At 45.1% G+C, this 22,633-nt stretch overlaps 1 protein-coding gene across 1 annotated transcript in view; it reads right to left on the bottom strand.

The window, feature by feature from the left end:
- The window catches only part of MED13L (mediator complex subunit 13 like), a 174,648-nt gene that overhangs the window by 24,050 nt on the left and 127,965 nt on the right, over positions 1-22,633 (bottom strand). The window contains exons 6-16 of the mRNA XM_027661474.1: positions 22,456-22,633; positions 21,904-22,095; positions 17,232-17,394; positions 16,381-16,485; positions 13,083-13,811; positions 11,712-11,934; positions 10,833-10,938; positions 10,334-10,458; positions 8,829-8,928; positions 5,193-5,413; positions 2,303-2,508 (exon numbers count right to left, since the gene is read on the bottom strand). The exon at positions 22,456-22,633 is cut by the window's right edge and continues 12 nt beyond it. Coding sequence (XP_027517275.1) covers positions 2,303-2,508; positions 5,193-5,413; positions 8,829-8,928; positions 10,334-10,458; positions 10,833-10,938; positions 11,712-11,934; positions 13,083-13,811; positions 16,381-16,485; positions 17,232-17,394; positions 21,904-22,095; positions 22,456-22,633 — 2,348 coding nt within the window. The remainder of the gene's footprint in view (positions 1-2,302; positions 2,509-5,192; positions 5,414-8,828; positions 8,929-10,333; positions 10,459-10,832; positions 10,939-11,711; positions 11,935-13,082; positions 13,812-16,380; positions 16,486-17,231; positions 17,395-21,903; positions 22,096-22,455) is intronic.

The following is a 22,633-nucleotide window of genomic DNA, read 5'->3' as shown; positions in this document are numbered from 1 at the left end:
ATCACCAACTGGTCGGTTGTGGAGACTGATTCAGTCAAAACCCACTTTTAAACAAAAACTGGTCAGTTGTGGAGACTGATTTGGCCAAAACTCACTTTTAAACACAGGGAGATGGTGGAAACTGAAGTGACTCGTTGAAAAGTAGCAAAGAACACTCTGCCCACCACCTTGACTCCTGTCTCTCAACACAACTTGTAATTCTCACCACGAACACCACTCTATCCTATTATTATGATAACAGGTATCATCTCAGGCACTTCACCCTCTCAAAGATTATTCCCATGGCCTAAAACTCAAATGCTCTTGAGAACAATCTCTAGATAAAATATCAAGTTAAGATTTAGATTGTTTGTAAATCTTTTAGGGAAAAGAGAAAGAACTGCAGTTGTTATTTTAAACATTATTATCCGTGAAGAGATACACAGATGAGTGGAAATGAAGAGAGTATTTCAGAGGCATCCAAACGTTACTCTGTTTTAAGAATCACCCCTTTAAATAGCTGCCACAAGCTGTGCTGTGGTGCTGATACAGGACACCACTCCCAGTGACACACAGCTGGTACCACCATGTCCCAGGCTATAAATTCAAACTCTCCTTTGGGATTACACAGCCCACAGCCCAAAGGGACACGTTCCATTACAAACTCTTAGTCCTGTAAACCTCAGAGTTGTATCTCTGGATCATCTCCATTCCTGGCTGGCTTTTATGACTCTGTTTTGTTCTTTTCTGCCAAATTCAAGCGACCACAGAACAGTTGGTACATTCCCACGGGATCCCTCCTCCACTGCAGTGACTCCTATCAAGACACAGGAGATATGGGGCCAAACAAAGATGATCCTGACTCTTCCCTTTTCCAGGTCAGCACTAAGCTGCTCACTCCTCTTGCCATGTGTTCATTCCATATTAGGGCAAGGGAAGCATGTGAGGACTCAGTGAGTCCCTGGATGAAGAAGGGGAAACAGGATTTCTCCATGTTTATCTGCTCTCACAGTGTATTACTGAAGAGGACCATCCTTTGAATGCTCACATATCATTAATGACTTGAAAAGGAAAACAGTGAGGACTTTATTCCTTACAATCATTTTATTACCTTGAGCTGATGTGAGTCCAACTCAAAGCAGGAAAGGGAAAAATAATGAACCAGGGCTGAAGGAGCTGTGGAGCTGAAGCACAGAATGCCTCAGACTAATAAGAAAAGGTGACCTAGAAACCTTGATTGGCAATCACCACTCTGTGGGAAGCCTGCAGTAATAATCCTCACTCTAATTGGATTAGATTGAAAATGAAAGGGGTTTTTTCCCCAACAAATACCTGAAATTAATAACCAGCTCAGGCCCGGTGCATCAGTTACTATTATGAACAAACCTGAGAATTAAATTGCTCCCCAGGCACTGTATCAAGGGTTTACAATTTCTTCTTTGCAATTCTTTTGAGAGCACTGAAGGATCCTTTGGGGCTGGAAAAGGACTGATTTAAAGGATTTACAGACTGATTTAAAGATACAGACTACTTCCTCCAGAAATGAAGCAGTGCAGCAGGAGAGCTTTGTACTATTATTCTGCCTTTTAAGGGGTTTTATTAATTTAATGGTGCAAATTCTTGCTTAGCTTTCAAAACCTCCAGCAATGAATTTCCTCCATAAACACTGCTCATTTCTGAGAACTGAGTGAGGAATACAAGCCTTGAAAATTAATGTCAGTGTTTCCTTACAGGTCACACCACTCTTGTACTTGGCATCTCTTCTTTTGGTATCAAAGAGGGCAGGACAGCACAGGACAGGACACAGACCTGTCCCAGATCACCCACTCAGGGAACACACAGGAGCTCACAAGAGGAGCTCTCACAGCCCTTCTCAGCATCTTCAGAGCCCTCAGGAGGCAAACTGGACTCACCAGGAGCAGAGATCATCTGCCTGGAGCTCAAACTCACACAGAAGTAGCGACCAGAAGGCAGCCTGACTGGGCTGGAGATGGGAAGGGACAGACATGAAAGGCTCAGTGCAGTCATTTTATTCCCTAACACTTCTGGTTTATGCTAAATCACAGTATTTTCCTGTATCAAGAGACTGCAGTTAATTCCTGCATGTCCCTGTTCTTTAGAAGCACTGAGGGTGCAGTGGACACTGCAACACCCCTGACTGCCAAAGGCTGGGTTTAAATCACACCTTCCTGAGATCAGAACTGCCTTGATCTCAGACAACAATAAATCTAAAAGGTTTCAGCTACTTTTGCAGGTGAAAGCTCTGTTAACACAGACAGCCATTGCAATTCAGGAGTCATTTTTAGGCAGGGGCTGCACTCACTTGTAGCCGTCTCTGATGAAAGTGGCTGCGGGCGGCAGAGGGAGCTGCTCGATTTTGGGAGGAACAGCCCACGAAGGCCTGAAGATGCAGGTGTCTGGGATCTTCAGGGGTAGGAGGCACTGGCTGGGCAGGATCTTCAGTGGAGCAAACAGGGAGGAGCCCACGAAAGGTTGAAATGATGGAACTTTGTGCACGTACGAAAAGTCCTGAAACGCCAAAGCGACATCGGTTACAAACACACGGTCAGGTTGGCATTCAGATGTTTAAACTGAAACCCATTGTACTGTTTCAACCCTCTACAACTGCTTTTTTTTTCCCCCTCAAGTTAAGGATATTTATTCATTCCACAAAACATTCCAGAGCAGCTCCTCCAAGGAAGCTCAGCTGAGGCTCCCTGTTATCCCGGGATGCTGCACAACTTCCTGGCAGGAGGTTCACGACTCCAGCAGGCTCATTTAAGACAAGCTCTGTCTGAAACACTGTGAAATTTTCACACTACCTGACTTTAAGCACCTAATTTAGGCACTTGAAAGATTGATCTTTGCATGACTTCTGTCCTGACAATGAGTCACAGTGTGAAGAAACCTGAGGTGCCTTGAGGCAGCCTCTGAATAACCCCACAATGGGGATTCACAGAATTTTAGTAAGAACAGTGGACACTTGGCACATGCCAATTATTAAATCTAAATAGAGTGTTAAATACAAATATCTAAGCAATCTAGCAAGTATAAGATTAACCATAAATGAAGTTCAGTCAAGCTGGGCTTTTACTGACTGCCACTTTTGCTTGCAGAGAGCAATGACAAGAACTTCAGCCAGTGTTTCCAGAGCTATTCCAAGCCTCTTTCAGAACAGAACCAGTCCTTTTGAGGCACTACTGCAAAGTAAAAATCAGTATTAAAACAGTAACAGCATTTGACATCTCCTTATTTCTTTGCATTTTTCCCTTGTACCTTGTCAAGAAGCACTGAGAGATGAGGAATGTGTGGATTTTTATCTCCAGCTGCTGAATATTCAGCACAAGGAATCTACTGCCACGTTCTCAACATGACCAGCAATGGGTTTAGTGCCAATTTCCCTCACTGGTGGGTATGAGCAGGGGTGACACACTCAAAAGCAAGTCAGCTGTGCACTGAGAAATCTTCTCAGGCAGAATTAAAAGGTGTATTTTAATACTCCTACAATGGTTGTGAGGGAGATTAAAATATCTTCAGTATCAATGATGCCCTAAAATCTGCTCCCACTCAAAACCTTCCAGCTCAACAAATTCCAATACAGGTTTCCTCTGCAGGCCCAAGTTATCCTGTTCTCAAGCAAATAGTTCACTGCATGAGCAGAGGAGAAAAACCAGTAAGGTCTGTGGCAAAGTCTCCCAAACCTTACAAAAATCTTATTTCAAACTTCTCTAAAGGTACAGAAACAGGCAGAGACATGGACTGGACATGGTGACAGCCCAGCTGTCCTGCAGCACAGCCAGGAGGAGGTGCCTTTGCTCCATGTGCCTCCAAAACCCAAAAGCTCCAGGGGAAGAAGTCCCCCTGTGGTTTGCCAGTGCTTCCCTTGCAGTCTGAGGGATTCTATCCCTGCCAGGTAGGAAGATGTACCAATTCCCAGCTGACTACATCATTTATCCTAAATAAAGGGGCCTACCAGGATTCTCACATCAACACACACCCACTTCTTGCCCATGCAACTGCAAGTGCATCCCTGTCCCAGTCCCTTAAAACTCAGCCTCCAGTTAATTCCAGCATTCCCAGGAGCACAAAAACCAGGGGAGAGGTGTTCTGGGGAGAGAAGGTGTTCTCTCTACTGAAAGAGAAGGAATGGGCTGTGGCAGATGAGGGACAGGGTGGCCCTGAAGGAGAAGAATTAGGCTATAAAATCAAGGGTTGGGGACACCAGGAAGTCAGAGTTTTACAGTGGGCATCCCCATTTTATTCCCTGTGTCCAAAGAAACAAGGTGATGTGCATCTCTACACAAAATGTGAGTTTTTGAATGGAAAGCCCCTCAGGCTCTGTGCATGGAAATATGGAAATATGGCAATGACACCTTCTGATCCGAGTGACAAAAACTGGCCCCTGGAGTTCAGGAATGCAGGACACACACAGGCTGAATGGTTTTATCCTCCTCCTACCCTCTGAGGGAACAATGACACACAATCCATGTTCACCCAGTGCTGATGCTGAGGCCCTTCCTGGGATGCTGTGGAACAATGGGCACATCTGGGAGGGGAGAACCAGCAGAGTCCCCACTCCCAAACAGCCCTTTACTCAGAGAGGAGGAACTGTGTGACATCCCCTGACCTGTGTCACACAGAAAGTCAGGTAACAATGGGCCCACCTGGCCTCAAAACTTGGGAAGTAACATCAGCTGAAGAAGAAGAAACACAGCAAGTTCAACCCCTGGGCTTTCTCAGAGAGTTTCATCCCTGACCAAGAAAGGAACATTTTGGAAGGAAAAGGGTACCACTTTATCCCAGCTGGGTCCCCAGCAGGGAGGGTGACAGGGCAAAGGTGCTACAGAGAAATTATCTGAGGAGACAAATCCTTTAACAGCCACTGAGGCACAGGGGTGGTGGTTTTTTTCATACATGTACAATCTTTCTGCTGGGCACGGGGCTCATTTCACAGACAATATTGTTTGTTTGCTGAGCACGCCCCAAAACATCACAGACATAAAATCACCACAAGAAAAATGCCCATGGTTAAAATCAGGGACATGATTATAAAGCTCTTTTACCAGAGAAGAATTTTTTTTTCCCCTGTTACAGACTTTATATGGGTCTAGCTCACATTTTTAGTGGGCTACACACACTGCATGTGACTTGTTTCTAGAAATCAAAGCATACATAGATGAGCTTATAAAAATACCACAGTTTTGGTGTGTTACCTTGATTTCTTCAGGTTTGGGGCTACCTAACCCGTCTTCCACCTCCATTTTGAACTCAGCAAGCTGTGTTGGGACCATGCTGACCATAGGACTCTCCATCATGCCCAGGGTGGTCACAGTCTCTGAGCTTATTCCGTCTTTGTAACTCATCACTGGGGAGAAGGCAGGGTGCTGTTCTAAAGAAGGTGGTGTTGGGAACATCCTTTGGAGATCTGCCACAGCTAAAGATGATGGAATAACACACTGTTAGCTATTAAATTACCAATTCCCAAGGAAATTCAATAAAACAGAAGAGACCAACCCAATGCTAGCTCTTATTCCATCAGTTAAAACCCAGCAAAGGTTCTACAGACTTACGGAGTTCTGAGAGCAGCATAAACCTAGATAAAACTCCTAGGGAGAAATTCCAGCAATTCCTGGGGATATTTTGCAAGTTTGTTGTGCAGCAGAAAGAATGAACTGGTAGACACACAAATTCCATGTACAGTTTGGCAGCAATAAATTAATACCTCTGAACAGAAGAGTTGAACTGACATTAAAGCAAAGTTCACCCAGCAGCTGTTTCTAAGGAGTCACACAGTGGTTTCTTCCCTCTTCCAGGGCTGACACCAGCCCTAAATCAGGAGGCCTTTGGGATTAGGGTGCACTGAGCTGCCTTTCTCCTCTCCTACACTCACTGCAGCCTCATTTGGTCCATGGCAACACGACCCCTGTTGCTGCACAAACATGGGCAGTTTTGCTGAAGAACCAGACTCCAAAGTGCCAAGTGTCAAAGGAAACCACAAAATTATCATTTTGTACCACAGGACACTAAGTCAGGAAAATCCCTCAATTACTTCTCAGGAAATGAGAGCAATGGAATCATCCACTGCCCATTTTTCTCTTTAAGCAAAACAACCAACCCCAGCAGAAATGCTCTATGCAATTGAAGACAAATCACAGCAAAGACCTTTATGTTCTCCCTGGCTCCATTCTGTTTCCTTCCACATTCATTCTGTGTGAAATTCAGAGTAAATGCTGTATTCTCCTGACTGGAATTAGGGCAGATCCTCTCTGGACAGAACCATCCCTCTGGTGAACCACTGAGATCAGGGAAGGGTGAATTCCCACAGGTATCCCTTCTGAAACTCCTCTTCTGACAGACTAAATCCCAATCCCACTTCCACACCCAAGCTGACAGGATATTCTTGTATTCAACAATATTTGCAGCCTAAAGGTTATAGAGGGATTTCTGACTGGTAAACACTGTGTTGTGGAAACCCAAGCTGTACTCAAAAACTAACTGCAAAGGGCAGAAATAAGTGATAGGATTAGAATTATTTATAATGTGTATGAATATGTGTAGGAATTCCTGCAGCCCCAGGATGTGTCTCCACTCTGCCCTAACAGAGCTAAACCTGCATTTGATGCTTTTGTGCCCAGAGGTGACACTGCCAGGCTGTTTGAGAGCAACAACTCCAACAGGTGAGATCCCCTCAAAATGGACTTCTTTTGGTCTTAACTGTCAAAGTTGGACCCAAAGTCCTTCACAGCCTGGAGCAGCAGAGTAAATAATGGGCTGTGAATTATTCCCATTCAGCCCCTTCTCTTTTATTTCCCCACTTTCTCAGTCTTTGAATTTCCAAGGCCTTATTCTTGTCCTGATCCAGGATAAACCACTGAAAACAGGTTCAGTAGAATGGAAAAAGCTCTTTTCCACCCAGTGCCAGTATGGAATATAATCTTCAGGATGGCAGCTGGATTGCCTACCTCTGTTTTTTAACAGGTATGTGTTAGGCATTGCAGAGGGACAGGAAGGAAGGGTGAAATGAAAGGTGGTCAGCAGGAATTTATGATGCTGGACAAGGCATTTCAGCTCCCCACAGACACTGCTGTGCCTCCACTGCTGGTGTCAAGGCCACAGCTACAAACACCAGTGCAGTGTAATTCTGACTTCCCTCACACAGCTCCTCACTGCATCATTTTCTCACCTCCAGCTCAATCCACTTAGCAAAACTCTGCAGTGCAGATTCATAAAAAAGTTTAATTACAAAAAGTCCCCCAACCCTACAGCAACAGGCAGCTCTCATCGCTCATTTTCATGTGTGTCATGCTTGAAAAAGCTTTGCATATTTTAAAAAGCTATGGATCAACTAAACCTGTCAAAATCCAATCTCTGTATACTTCAGACTTCTACATTTGAGTAAATCAGCACAGCTTTTATGGGTCCATAAAACTCTGACTCATCTCCCTCAGACTGATTTTTTTTCTTCACCTCAATTTGTTCTCATTACCAGCTGAAGTTAATGAGAAGGCATTAAAGAATGATTTGCAGAGAGATTGGATTTCTGCTTGTAGCAGCCACAAAAATCAAACCTTCTTCCTCCTCACCACTAAGTAATTTGTAATTTGATTCGTTAGTGTTACACCAAAAATTCTCACCTTCCTCCTCTCACACAGACACATTTCTCTTTCATCTCAAGAGAAGTCCAATCTAAATGAATACAATTATAGAATTGTTTTGGTTGGAAAAGACCTCTAAGATCATCGAGTCCAACTGTTCCCCAGCACTGCCAAGGCCACCACTGACCTGTGTCCCCAAATGCCACATTCACATGGATTTTTAAATCCCCCCAGGGATGGGGACTCCACCCCTGTCCTGGGAAGCTGTCCCAGGGCTGGGCAGCCCTTTCAGTGAGGAAATTTTCCCTAATATCCAACCTAAACCTCCCCTGGCACAGCTTGAGGCTGTGTCCCCTCTTCCAGTCACTCCTTACCTGGGAGAAGAGCCTGACCCCAGCTGACTCCACCCTCAGAGTAACAGTTCTCATTCCCAATCATTGCTGGCACAGTGCTTACAAAAAAGCCCTGTTGTTCTAATCTGCATTTCATACAATCTCAGCATACCAAATGTAATGTCTAAGCTCCCTGCACTGCCATAGCCTTCCCTGTCCATGTGCTGTGCCTGCATCCCTCCCACAGCTCTCTGCAAAGGTCTCCAACGTGCCTCCAGCCAGAACCTCGTCCTGTGATTTTCATCATGCACTTCCAGATTAAACCCTGAAGGCAATTTTACTTTTAATTTGTCAAATGCTCAGTGCAATTTTCTTCCAAGACAGGTTGCACCACAATGGCCACTTGGTAAGTTACAGGTTTATATTCTTTGATTTTGTTAATCACAGAATATGCTGAGTTAGAAAGGACCCACAGGGATCAACCAGTCCAGCTCCTGGCCCTGCCCAGGACACCCCAACAGTCCCACCCTGTCCTTCAGAGCGTTGTCCAAACGCTCCTTAAACTAGAAGAAAGATTTATACATAAACAGGGACATGGAAATGGTGTAAGTGCCCAAAATTAAACACTGAGCTGAGAACAGAGGGGCTGGCTTCCAGATGAAGACTTGTGACAAACCCTTCCCATCCTTCCAGTCCCAGACAATGGAAAAGATCTCAGATCTCAGCAGGGACATTGAGAATCCATGTCTGTGTCACCCCCGTGCTCATTAACACCCGCTCCAACAGCGCTAATTACAGCACACAGCACACCCCAAGTCCTGGGAAGGGCCATGCCAGGGGTGTGAGGGGCTGTGGAGGGCACACAGAGCTCGGGGAGGGGCTGTGGAGGGCACACAGAGCTCGGGGAGGGGCTGGTACTCACTGGGGGGGTATGGAACTGCCGTCCTGCCGTCCTTGCCCACCGGCCGCTCCTCGGACCCCGCCGGCGGCAGCTTGGAGGAGCGAAGGGCTGGGGACACGGCCTGGGAGCAGGGAAAGCACACCATCAAACATCCAAACCACCAAACTCACAGAGTGTCAGACATCCTGAAACCTCCCCGAACGCCACTGCACAGGACAGAAAACAGGTGCTTCTTTTTTACTTCTATAGCAGCCTCAAAAAATCGAACCTTCTTCCTCCTCGCCGCTAATTAATTTGTAATTTGCTTCATTAGTGTTACACCAGAAAGTCTCACCTTCCTCCTCAAACACAAATACATTTCCTTAAATTTCCTTTTCACCTCCAGAGAAATGCCAACTACCAAAATCAGAAAGTATTAGAAATTCTGAAGCCTCTCCCAGTGTGATTTCCCAGGAAAGAAACCTTTCTACTCCCCCCAAGGAGCCTGGATTTCTTTTTCCCCTCTTTCAACACCAGAACAACACCAAAGGCTCTGAAATATTTGCCTGTCTGTACATTCTCCATATTTTGATACATATATATAGGCACATATTTCTATATACACACAAACTGTATTGAAAATGTTATCATGAACCCTGAGCTTGAAATGCTCGTGACTACTCCACACCTTTTCATGGCTGGGTCACTCCAAGACAATAATGGGAATATGGCACAGAGTAAGCCCAACACATGCAAGTTCCAAGACAGGAAGAGCATTAGGGCCAACCTCACAGAAGAGAGTGATTTTTTATTTTCACAGGACAGTCCTCCTGGAGATTTGCAAATTAACTGTGACATCTGAAGTGGAGCTTGTGTGGAACCACAGAAAGTAAATTGCTGCACTTCCAAAGTCCTGCCAGCAACAAGACATTAGACTTTTAAACACTATTATCTACCAGCAGTCAGTTTAGGATCCCCTTCTGTATCATTATGGGTATATTAGTTTATTATGAAGACAGCAACTATTTAAATCTTTGCCTTTCCTGGCATTTTTTCCCTTCATAATGGATATAAATATGCTTTGCCTTTTGTATTTCCTAACACACAGCAACTATTGTTGTCCAGGAATAGAAAGAAAAGTGGCTTTAGAGAGTTACTGAAATTCTGTGAGGCTGAATTTGTCTTTGGGCAGGTTCTCAGAGGAGGTAAAACAACAAATCACCAGTGGATGAAACCTGGATCTTTTCCACATTTCTCACACACAGAATACTGACAGACAACTGTCAGACAACACGAGCTTTGGTGTTCCCTGAGTGAGCTCCTGAAATTCCTGAATTACACACCCTGATGATTTCTCTCTCTTTGAGGGATCTCCTGAAATGAGTCCTCTCTTTGCCAGCAATTCTTCCCAGCCAAAATCCAAGCCTGCCTACCTGGAAACTCTCTCCCTTATCTATTAGGGATAATCGCTCCCCACCAGAATTCCATCCTGCTCCTCCTCCTGCTTTTTGTTGTCCTACAGAACACCCAGTCCTGCAGGGACTTACCCCAAGCTCATCTTCATCTGAATTGTCAAAGATGTTGTCCAGGTCGTGCAGGGATGGAGCCAGATCCGTCACCTGGGTGAGGCTCCCGGAGCCCCCTCGGCCGGCAGCGCCGTCCTGCCGGGTGTCTGCCACAGGGAGAGGGGGAGACACAGGGAAAATGGGAGCACAGGGACACACAAACACCTTTTCCCAATTGTACTCCCCCAGGAGACAAGCAAAAAGCACTGGGGCCCCTCTGGAGCCCAGGAACAGCCTTGCAGGGAAGTGCAAAGCAACCCCTGAAGGATGAAGGGAGCTGCTGCTCACTTAATATTCTAAAATCACATATAATTGTGTTATTATAAAACAGACAAGCAAAATCTTTTCCATCTCAGGAGCTGCCTACAGCTCTCATGTTGCAGTCAGAAGTTCAGGGTGTGATTTTTCCTTCCAGATGTTACTGCAGAGCACTGACTGACTGTTTTTGCTTTGCAGAGCCAATCCAAGAGCTGTTACTCACCAGCCTTAGGGGCAGAACTGAAAATGGACATGGCATCTTTTCCATCAGGAACTGGTGTGGAATGTCCCGTTGGGGGGATTTCCTTGGCACCAATTCCATCTTCTGGCTGCACAAAAAAAAAGAAAAGCCAAGAGTTTTTAATGGATATTATCTTACGTAAGAACAACTGCTCTCCTATGTCAAGCCAAACTCAAGAGCTCTAAACTATATGTTTTGAGGAGCAAAAAAAAACTTAAGAAGGGAGAAGAACACAGCTGTCTGCTGTTTACATACACAGGAAAAACGTGGAATAACACTGTGCATGACTTACAAAGGATTCCACGTACATGGAATTAGCCCTGACAGCCAGTACAGGGAATTAACCATCTCAAATTCTCCAGAAAAAACACCTTTCAGAAGGCTCAAAATCTTTTAATTCTTAGCTTAAATCTGGAACTTACTGCTGGCCAAGCTGAATATCTATCTATCTATCTATCTTATATATCTATCATATAGATATATATTGCATTCATATCATACAGATATTCAGCTGGCCAAGCTAAATATATATGTATGTATGTATCTATCTATATATATATATTCAGCTTGGCCTGCTGAATATCTATATAAATATAGATATAAATTTATAGTTTTATATATATATTAAAAAAAATACAAATAAAAGTATGTATATATGCAGCAAATACCAGTTAAAAAATACCACAATTAAATTAATTTTTCCCAGTGCTGGTGCAGGAAAGAAACACAACAACCCAACACCTCTCTGATTTTGACCTGTGGAACAGTCTGTGTCCCCCAGAGAGCTGTGGAGTGAATGTTGTGCCACACCACCCCCCCAGTGAGAAGAGCAGTGCCAAGGACTCTGCATTCACACACTACCTTGGTCTTCTTCGAAGGATCTTTCTCGGCCCCAAGTTTGCACTTTTTGTTGACGGTGAAGCTGTACTTGATGTCCCCATCCTCAAAGGTGTAGGGGTCACTGGTGTCCCCCCAGCCCTCCCCAGGCTGCTGCAGCAGAGGCAAAGGCTCCAGGTAATTCAGGGGCTGTGCCAGCTTCTGCTCTTCCAGGATTTTGAACCGTTTGTTGGGCTGTGCCAAGAGCCTGGGAGGGAAAACAAACCAGCAAAGGCCCCGTGAAACAAAACCAACACACCTTTGACAGCCAGCACAAACCAGCTCCCGAGGGCTGCAGCTGTCCCACAGCTCACTCCTTCCCCTTTCATCCAGCAGAAAGATGGGGTTTTCCTCAAATAAAAGAGGTACTTGGCTACATTTAGCATTAAATATTTTACTGTTTAAAACCTACTTTAGGACAATGAAAGAAGAATTAATGTTGTCACTATATAAATGAAGACACTTAGAAATACAACAAACTCCACTGTAACTGCCAAAACCAGTGTTCTTATAACTCAAAAACTCTTCCTCAGTTAATTTTTGCTTACACATATTCACTAACTACTCTCTCTGGTGCATTTTTTAAATGCACTGTCAGAATGCAGGAGTAATTTTTAGGTTGGCATAAAATAAATTTAAATTCTCCCATTAAAGTTATAAACAAATAACTTCCTTTGCATAAAAGATAATCTGTTTATATAAAAATAAAAATAGAAGGAGACAGTTAAAAATTCCTTAAAATGTAGTTGTTCATGGTCTTCACTGAGGCAATCAATGTGTGTTAACTGTAATTTTGCTGAAGTGTATTTACAGGAGATTTGCTCTTTGCCCCATAGGGGCTGTTGGGGCTTTGAGTTTCCATCCTCCAGAGACTGAAGTTACCCAGCAAAGCTCCCACCAAATTCAAAGTGGGGTTACAAAAGGCAGAATTATTCCATACTGAAGGAACAGTTACTACTCACAGAAGGTGTGGCACAGTGCAATTTTAACCCCACACAGCTGGACAAACCCCACTGAAGAATCACAATTTCACTCCAAACCAAGCCCTTCTGCAGCTGAAGGTTGCACATCTCAATGTGTATTTTGTTTTGTTAAATAATAAAAAAACACAAGAGAACTCTTAACATTTCTTCCAATTCCCTGGTGTAGGTCACAACAAAAATTTGTCAGTTCTTATAATGTCCAGCAGCAAGCCAGACATGGTAAAGGAAGTCATCCTGCCACAGGAGCTGCCCATGGAAGTGCCAGCCCTCACCTCAGTGTCTGTGGGGGTGCAGTGGAGCCCTCCACTCATCTCAGTGTCAATAAACCAGACTTTGGTCATGACTAGAGCTCGCAGACCCCCTGCCCTCTCACCTTTTCAGTGCAGTGCTGTCGGGGTTCACTTCCATCTTGCTGTCATACCTGTCACAGGGCAGCTCTGGCGGCCGGAACTCGCCGTCGTCGCTGGAGGGGACACTGTAGGTCCTCCACACGTCCCCAGCCTCACTGCTGGGGGCTGTGCCACAGTACAAGGCTGTCTCACTGACCTCTGCCATCAGAGGTAACCTCTGGCCCACCAGGACTGTCCTGTCATCCAGGCTGGGCAGGGGCTGCAGCTCCAGCCCGCTGCCGTAGAGTGCTGGGTTCACGGGGACAGAGGGGGGGTCCAGGCTCTCTGCTTCCTGCCCTCGGGGCTGGGGGCTCAGAGTAGGGGGCAGAGGGGAAGTGGGGGAACGGGGTGAATCCATAGGATTCATATTAATTTGCTTGCTTGGATTTCTAGCAGGTAGAGAGAGCGGCTTCTCGTATTTCCTGGGATTCGGGACGTCCAAGGAGGGCTCCATCCCGGCCAATCCCAGTTTCTGCCCCGGCGTGTCCTGCTCCATGCATAGCTCTTCAGTCACAGAGGGCCGGTGGTGAAAGGGCATCATGGGCCTCTTTTGCAGTTTCTCTGCTTTCTCCTGCCTCTCGGTGGTTTTGTGCTTTGAGGAGGCAGGAGGGGGCAGTGCCGAGGCTGCCGCGGCTCCCACGCCGAATCCGGGCGGGTTTATCGTGGGGGGACGGCTGGAGCCGGCGGCACAGCGCTGCTTCATCACCTTGTGCCTGAAAGAGAGGCAGAGACAACTCACTGCTGGTCTGGACAGTCACCTGAGCTCAGTGGAAAACCAAAGCCAAGCAACAGCACCGAGAAATCTCCCGTCTGATCCCGCTGTTTTAACAGAGCCCGGGATGGTCCCTCGGGCAGGACCAGCTCGGCTGCAGCTCCTCTGACCCATAAATGGAAAGGGAGAATCTCCAGAAAACAGCATTCAAGGGAAAGAGCTCATGTACAAACCAGCTCAGCTGGAAGGTAATTAACTAAAAAATTCCAAGTTGCTGTTGCTTTCATTGCCATAAAGCAGGTCAGCCTTTCAAACTGGGACTGCTGTGGAGCTCCAGCCCTGCTCCTGGCTCCCTCTGGATTGGATTGGGAATGTTCACAGACTCAAATCCACTTCCTCCTCCACATCAGGTAAGGGAAGATAAGCACAACTCCAGTCCAAAACCAAACCAAACCCACAACAAAGTAAAGCACTTTCTACCTGATGAAGAAAGTATTAATAAATATTTTAAAATATTCAAACAAAAAAAAAAGACAATCTTATTACTGGCTTCATATTTTAATATGGCTTTTTTTTCAATTTGTACCCAGTATCTTTGAGACTGGGAAGCACAGGACTGAATTTCAGTGTTCCAGGTGCTGCTAAACAGTATTTTCATCATACTGATGATGTTCTCTGAAGATGTTACAACAGGGACTCTGTTGTAACTCTGTCCATACTTTTATTGTTCTTTTTTTGTTGTTGAGATTTGGTTTTGTTTGGTTTTTTTTTTGTTTAGTTGTTTATTTGGTTTTATTAACCTAAGCAGAAATCAAAAGATGTGTTGTGCTCAACACTGAAACCTGTTTAAAATTAAATATCGTTTCGAAATAAATCACTCCATCCCTGTTCTACAAACAACAGGACAACAAAAAACGTTTCAGATCACATAATAAGGTTTTAACCCACGGAGATAAAGTCTGTGATCGCAAGTGAAGAGGATTAGATGGGAGAAACCCAGCCCTGTCCAAGGGACCAAAACCACCCTGTGCTTGCTGCCCCTCTGCCCTGCAGCCATCCCTGCAGGGTGGGGCTGTCCTGGCTCTCCCCTGCGCCTTGGCTGTTCCCAGGACACAGATGGGCTGTGGTGCAATCACCCCAACGTGGAGCTGAGGCCCTGGTAACTGCACATTTGCCTTAAGCGTGTTCCTGTAACATTTCATTGCCTTAATTCTCCATCATTCCCCGGATTTTCACCGGCTGCAGAGGATGATTCCAGACATTCTGCTCTTCACACACCCAGCCGGGTCCACAAAAGGTGGAATTTGATGCTGAGCACCACAGAGCCCTTGCAGACTCCAGATTTAAGATCATCTCTTGACATTTACACAGCACAGGGGACGGGCACGGCAATGACTCAAACAGGATCTGTGTGACAGCAGCTGTCCAGTGTCTGCAGCTACCCAGGAAATATTTACTGCTGTTGGAAATCAGGTACTGCCTTCATTTTAAGGACAATATTTTCATCTGCCACCTGCCTTGTTTACTGACTCCAGCAGGATGCAGGTACCACTGGAGGGATGAGAAGACAGAATCAGGCTTCCACTGCCCATTATTGATTCCCCACGCTTTCCAGGCCAAGCTGGACCTCAGTTTTCCACAGGAAACACTTGGCATTCTGACAAAACATCCACCTATTCTGCACTCCTGAGTGTGTAAACACAAGCACCAGGTAACCAGGGGTAAAGGGCTGCAGAAAAGCAACCTTTGGGCATCCAGCACGGAGCCTCCAGGCTGAACACTCTGCCCTCACGTGAGGCACAACCCCTTCATCTCTGTCACACAAAGAACTTAAGGAACAACTTCTTTTGGTAGAGAGGCTTTTATGACCTGTCTTATAAGTGGATGGGAATTAAGGATTTCAGTAGAAGCAGTTTCACAGGACTATTTGGCTGGAAACTGTGGGGTTTTTTTCCAGCCCTGTAACATCTCTCTGATAGTTTTAAGGGTGGTGGTGCTGGTTTGCCTTTCCTCACTGAGGAGCACTGGAATTTTAAGCACCCATCAAAGATGACATAATTGAATAAACTCCTCGAGTGTTTGTGTAAGTGAGCTGTGGTTTCTCTTTGATCAACTGACAGTGGATGACAGAGGCTGCAAAGGTTTAATATCCTCCTGGATGATTTTCGGGGTCATGGTAGATTGACTAGAGATGGTTTTCCACCCTTCCTCCAAACAGGGACAGTAGCACTATCCCTTAATCAGGATGCTCAGAAACAGCCAGTGCCCCTCTTCATTCACAAGCCTTAACCACTCCAGAGGTTAAAGCTCTGAAAAGCCTGAAGGATGAGTTCATTAGGAATGAGAACAGTTGGAGTGATCCTAGACTTGAGATGATAATTTTTCCACTTGAACTGACTCCTGTAAGTGACAGTGGTATGACATGCATATTAATCACCCAAACAGGAGTGATGATCACAGTTTTGATACTAGAATTTCCTCTTGTCTCAGCTAAAACATAACTCCCTTCTCTAAGTGTCCCTCTGAACTAAACGGGGTTCTTCCAAATGCTTATTCTCCTCAAAGCTCACCTGGAACAAGAACAACTGACTCTTTGGACTGGATCCACAAAATCCCATGAAACAGTATTGTTAGGAACTTCCTCTTCCAAATTTGCAGTTGTAATTTGATTCCTCCTGAGAGAGAGAAAATTATTTTAGTAATCATCACCTTTTGTAAAACGAAACCTTATAAATGCAGCACATGCAGAAATTCACTTTGTTGCCCTCAAAGAAATTCCTTGACCTTTGAAACAGGTGGTAGATCCCTGTACTACTCCTTAGAAGTTGTGGTTTGATTTCTGTGGGAGGAAGGTCCCAGCTCTGCATCAGACAGCTCTGTCTGGAGTCTGAGCACAAAAAGCAAAGGGCAAGCAATATAAACCGAACCTGGAAACTCTTCTGACTTATCCAACGAGGAAATCGCAGGGAAAAGGGAAAAATAAAGATTTCAGGGCACACTGTGCCGTGATTTACTTCAAATCTCCAGTAAAAAGGCCTCTGATACCAACATCAATTTACCATATCCTTGCCAACTGAAATTTTAGTCCAGCTCACTTAATGTAAAGCTTTACAAATATTGCCCTTAGAGCCTTAAATATCAAATATATACTATTTGTTCTGCAGTAACTACAACTGGAGGCAGAAACTGCAACCTGAGAGCACCCAGCTGAAGGCACATCTCAGAGATGTGCAGCCTCAAGGACACACAACAGGAAGGGTCAGGAGTTCTCAGCTGAGCACAGGGACAAATTTCCTCTATGATGCTGCTCAGTATCATCAGTTTTGAGTGGTGGCAAAAATTTCTGTGAGGAATAAAGCCATAATATATGATTTTAACTGTATATTCTGTCATAAAAATGAGTAAAGCCATGAGGACTGACTTGGACTGTGCCCTGTTGAGGATGCATTCCTTCCAGACACGGTGAACCATTCGGTTGTGGAATTTTGGAGTAATCTTGCTTGATTTCTTTGGACTGTGGACACTGACTGTGCCCTCCTGCACAGCTGAGTGGCTGAGGCTGCTCTGAGAGCAGCCACTTTCTCCTGCAACAGAAACAAAGCAGTCATGTCAAAGCTGTTCTTCACAGGCACAGGGGATGTTGTTTCCTGGCAGTCCCTTGTCAGGGTGCTCACACTCACCAGGGAATGCTCAAAGCACCCTCACAAAACACATTTCAAAGCAATTTGAGGTAACAAATATGGCACAAGGTTTTATCAGGTACATGGGCAACACTGCACCCCATGTGATGCAATATGCTCTGTATATTATACATCTATTTTTATTTATTTATATAATACATATATATATACACACATATATATATTTATTTATAATAAATGGAGGTATTTTAGATAGCCCCTAAAGCCCTGGATAGAATCACTAAGAAATAGTGCAGACAGAGTTTTTTCACAATAATTCTGGGTGTTAAACTAAAATTTATATAGTCTTTGGTGAGTTGTTTAAAGATTAAATTTACTATAGTATAAATGGTTCTAAAAGCATCTATTAGAGAAAACTAATCATTTATGTAAACTATTCCAAAGCAAATCAGTTCTTTATACTCAACATAAAACCTCATTGAAAAAAAGAAAGGATTAGTGTGATCTCTGCTCTGGAGCCAGGCTGGGAGAGCTGGGGGGGTTCACCTGGACAAGAGAAGGCTCCAGGGAGAGCTGAGAGCCCCTTTTGGGGTCTAAAGGGGCTCCAGGAGAGCTGGAGAGGGACTGGGGACAAGGGATGGAGGGACAGGACACAGGGAATGGCTTCCCACTGCCAGAGGGCAGGGTTAGATGGGAGATTGGGAAGGAATTCCTGGCTGTGAGGGTGGTGAGGCCCTGGCCCAGGTTGCCCAGAGAAGCTGTGGCTGCCCCTGGATCCCTGGAAGTGTCCAAGGCAGGTTGGATAAACTTGGAGCAACCTGGGCTAGTGGAAGGTGTCCCTGCCCATGGCAGGGGGTGGGACAGGACGGGCTTTCATGTCCCTCCCAACCCAACCCACTCTGGGACTCTGCTGTTTCTTTATAACATGCTTGAATTGAGATACCAGAATCCAAACCTGCTCTGCTAAAGTTTTACAGCTGAGAAGCACAGAAATTCTTACAGCTGATCATCAGTACCTACAATACACATTATTAACACAGATGTGAGGCTCTCAGTACGTGGCATCTGTGTTGATTATCAAAGAGATAACAAAGATATCACCCCAACACGCTGAGAGCCTGAAAACTCTTGGCTTATTCTCTGCCCTTCCCTTCTCCCTGCCTGTGCTGCAGAAGCCATTCCAGGGATTGCACGAGCAGACGTTTCTTCTCCTCCCGTGCCATGTTTTTGTTTGGATCCCTGAACTCCAGCACCCCCACCCTGCCAAGCCCGAGCTGCAGCAGCAGAGGGAGCTTTGGCTCCGTCTGGGCTGGAGGAGCCGGGAAGGATGTGCTGCATTTTAACAAGGTCAGCTCAGTGCACAGAACACTTTGTCCTCCTGCCTGACGCAATGCAAGGGCTGAGGGGACTCGCTGCTGCTCATCCCTGCAGCCACACGGGCATCCTGCTCCTCTCCATCAGCTGACTGGCAAAACACAGCTTTTAAAAGCTGTGCACAAGCTGCCCAACCCTGTATCTTCTTTGACTCTTCATGTTATAGACTTATTTCTCCAGTTAGACCTTCTTTGGTTATCTTCCTGCAAAGTCAAGCCCCTAAAACCCTGGACTTGCTGAGGCTTGTGGCTGTAACCATGTATTTCCCTCAGATTTAAATGTTCTGTAACATTGGGAACTTGACAGGGGATCAAAAACCCGGGTAGAAACTCCAGAATTAACAAATCCATCCTCCTCTGGCAAAGGGGGGAAGGAATGTGTGTATAAAGACAAACATAATGTGCATATAAACAAACATCCTGTACTCTGCTATAGAATCCCAGGTGCACCATACATGGCAATAGCAGGAGGAAAATAAAGAAAAGTATGATGGGAAAATACAGTTAAAAGAGACCTGAAGAGATGATTTAGTCCATTCCCTGCCTCAAAGCTGGATTAATATATTTGACTAACCTGTTCCCTAAAAACAAACACAGAAAATTCCCCCATCAAACCCCCCAAAATCCACCACTCCTCGGCTGATGGGACTTCTGTAGCCTCCCAACAGCCAATTTATTCCAACACTTCATCATCCTTCCTCAGAGCAAGTTTTCCCTCCTGTTCAACCTAGTTTTGCTGTGCTCCAGTTTAGGTTCATTACATACTGGTTGCAGAGAAAAGCCTCCTCTTTGATTCTCTGAAGGCTGTTACACCACCTCTCCTTCAAATCCTGCTTTTCTAGACTAAACAACCTCAATTCTTTCCATCTTTTCCCAACTGGACACGACACTAAACCCACATTTCAACTGGTACTGGGCAGAACTGAAGTGTTATTCACGTGCCTCAGGCTAACCCAGTTTATTTATTCCATTTGCTGGACTGTGTGGCACGTTTTTTCCAATCCATTTCTCCAGTTTTTCAATGTCCTTTAAAATGGTTTTTGATATAAAATAAAGGGATCCTTTCACTGCTTGCTGGAGAGGCACCCCTGTGATAGGAATTCATATTGCCCTCAAACAATAGCAGAGATCAAACAGAAGCTGTGACTGCCAGATTGGACAACAAGAACACTTTTATATAACTGATAGTTTATAAATATTCAGCAAGAGAATCCCCCTTGTGATATTGTACAAGTTGAAAAATTGAAAAATACAATAGCACATTAAACATGCATCAGTACTTGAATAGAGACTTATTTAAAAGTTGATTGTCTTGCTTCAGTTTGTTACTAATTAGCTTTTTGCTTATTTTATCTACCAATTCCCCTGAAGAAAACACTATTCCAAGTGAATTTACACCTCACATTCTGCATTATTAGCAGTAAATATTAAATACTTTGTCTTCATCTGCAGGCACCATTCATGGTGAATCCAGACATGTTTTTCCATGGCAGTGAAGTCAACAGTCACTGTTTTTCTTTGGCTTTGCATCAAGATTCAAGGGTTGAGAGAGCTGGGGGAGGAATTGTATCAATGTACACAAACACCTGACAGGGAGAATAGAGAGGATATAACCAGTGGCATCCAGTGAAAGGGTAAGAGGGGATGGGCATCAACTGAAACACCAGGAATTCCATTTAAACTGTCTCCTGTGAAGGTGGAAGCCACTGGAACAGGCTGCCCAGAGAGGCTGTGGAGTTTCTGTCCTTGGAGATACTCAAAACCTGAGTGGACAATGTCCTGGGACAACCTCAACTACCTTGTAATTCTGTTACAATGGGAAGTCTGTAAAGAGCAAGTTCAGAAGATAATCTACACAGAAAAAAAAAATTAGTTGTAAAAATACCTTCAAAACATAGTCTGCAAAGGAAATTAAAAAAAAATCACATGATTTCTTTTTTCTATGTCAGCTATTTTCTTCTTTATTATCTCAGAAGTTTGCACTCAAACAGATGTTTGACACCTCTGTTCCTGAGCTCTCATTTGAAATTGCAGTTCTGAATTGGTCACAGCATAACCACACTGAGAACCACTGATCATCTTAAGGCCCTGCCTGTATTCCAGGGTTGATGTTCATTCTCATGTCTGAGGAGGCACAGGATACACACATACACTTCAAGCAGATGAGATATTAAGGACTTAGCACCCTACATGCCAAGCACTTGGACGGCTGCCGAGATCAGAACTACTGGAAATCCATGGAAAGGGACACACTGTGTGCCCACCAAACATGGATCTGCCATGGAGGACTCCATGTGCCATCTGCACATGATGCCAGCCCATGCCAGACCTCCTTTGGGAAGCCCAGCTCCTTCTTAACCATTCCAGAGGCTTAGGAAGTCCTTTCCAATGGCCTTTAATCAAAACTCAGCTGTGTTGGGCAAAAAGAGCAGCTAGTATTTGCAAATTTTTATTATACCAACATAAGTGCTTAGTTAAGTGCTGATTTTCTAGTTCTTTATAAAAAGAGCTACCTACTCTTGCACAGAATCACAGAAAGGTTTGGGTTGGAAGGACCTTAAAGCCCATCCAGTTCCACCCCCTGCCATGGGCAGAGACACCTTCCACCAGCCCAGGTTGCTCCAAGTTTATCCAGCCTGGCCTTGGGCACTTCCAGGGATCCAGGGGCAGCCACAGCTTCTCTGGGCAACCTGTGCCAGGGCCCCACCACTCTCACAGGGAAGAATTTCTTCCCAGTATCAAACCTAAATTCCCCCTCTCCAAGGGGAAATTCACTGTGTTCTTGTGCCACAAAGAATCAACACTCTCCCAACAAGGACAGCAACACTTCATAAACTGGCAAATTCTGCCTAAACCACTGTCAGAATCCAGTCTCTCTTTGCACCACTGGACAAGGATGATGCACTTACAGAAAATGGAGCTTAACTGAATTCTCAAGCCTGGTTTAAAGGTGTGTCTTCTTTGGGGGAGTTTTAAGCCTTGGCTACAGCGAAAGTTCTCCCCTAACTTTCAGTCCCCTGCCTGCCTTTCATGTGCCCCTGTTCACACCCCCCCTCCCTGCCCCAGGCTCAGTGCTCACCCAGAACAGCCTGCTCCGGAGAGGTGGGGGGAGTGAGTGGCATCCCACAGGTACTGGCAGGATCCTTCACGCTTCCCAGCCCCTGCTGTCCCACATTTACGTGGCCTCCGGCACTGGCAGCGCTCTGTGACACGGGGATGTCACTCTGGGAGATGAGAACAAAGGCTGAAGGATACACCATCCTCACACCACCTGCGGAGAGAGGGAGGGAAAACCAAGAGTCTTAAACACAACTGATCATATTCAGAATTCTCAGCCACTTGTTTCCAACGTCAATTTGACAAAACTTATGTGAAATATCAAAAAAAACCAAGGAATTTTCATCCTAATACACATCTAACCCTCTGCAACCAGGACTGAGCTGAGACAAGCAGCTCAGTACTGTGAATAATAGCATGTGGGATACAGGGACTACAAAAGCTTGAGGCAAGATAACTAGTCAGATGTTCCAGTGTCAAGAGAGCTACAAGAGAATATAGGAAAATTATAATGGCTGGTTTTGATTAATTAGATCCCCCCCCAAATCACGAGGAGGAAAATATTGAAACTCACCAACAATGACTTCGACTGCCACGGGGAAATCGTTGTCATAGCCCAGCTCCTCCTCCTCTTTCATGCCTTCTTTCTTCTTCAGCACCATGGGGTAGAAGTACTGCCACTCCTCCATCAGCTTCCGTGTGGCTGGGTCAGACATCTTGTAGGATTGGCCCGTGAGGGTCCCGTTGAGCCC

Source organism: Corapipo altera, unplaced genomic scaffold (assembly GCF_003945725.1).
Source record: "Corapipo altera isolate COAL_440 unplaced genomic scaffold, ASM394572v1 150, whole genome shotgun sequence".
Taxonomy (NCBI): domain Eukaryota; kingdom Metazoa; phylum Chordata; class Aves; order Passeriformes; family Pipridae; genus Corapipo; species Corapipo altera.
The sequence above is the reverse complement of the archived record's forward strand: the minus strand, read 5'-3'. Positions and strand labels throughout refer to the sequence as shown.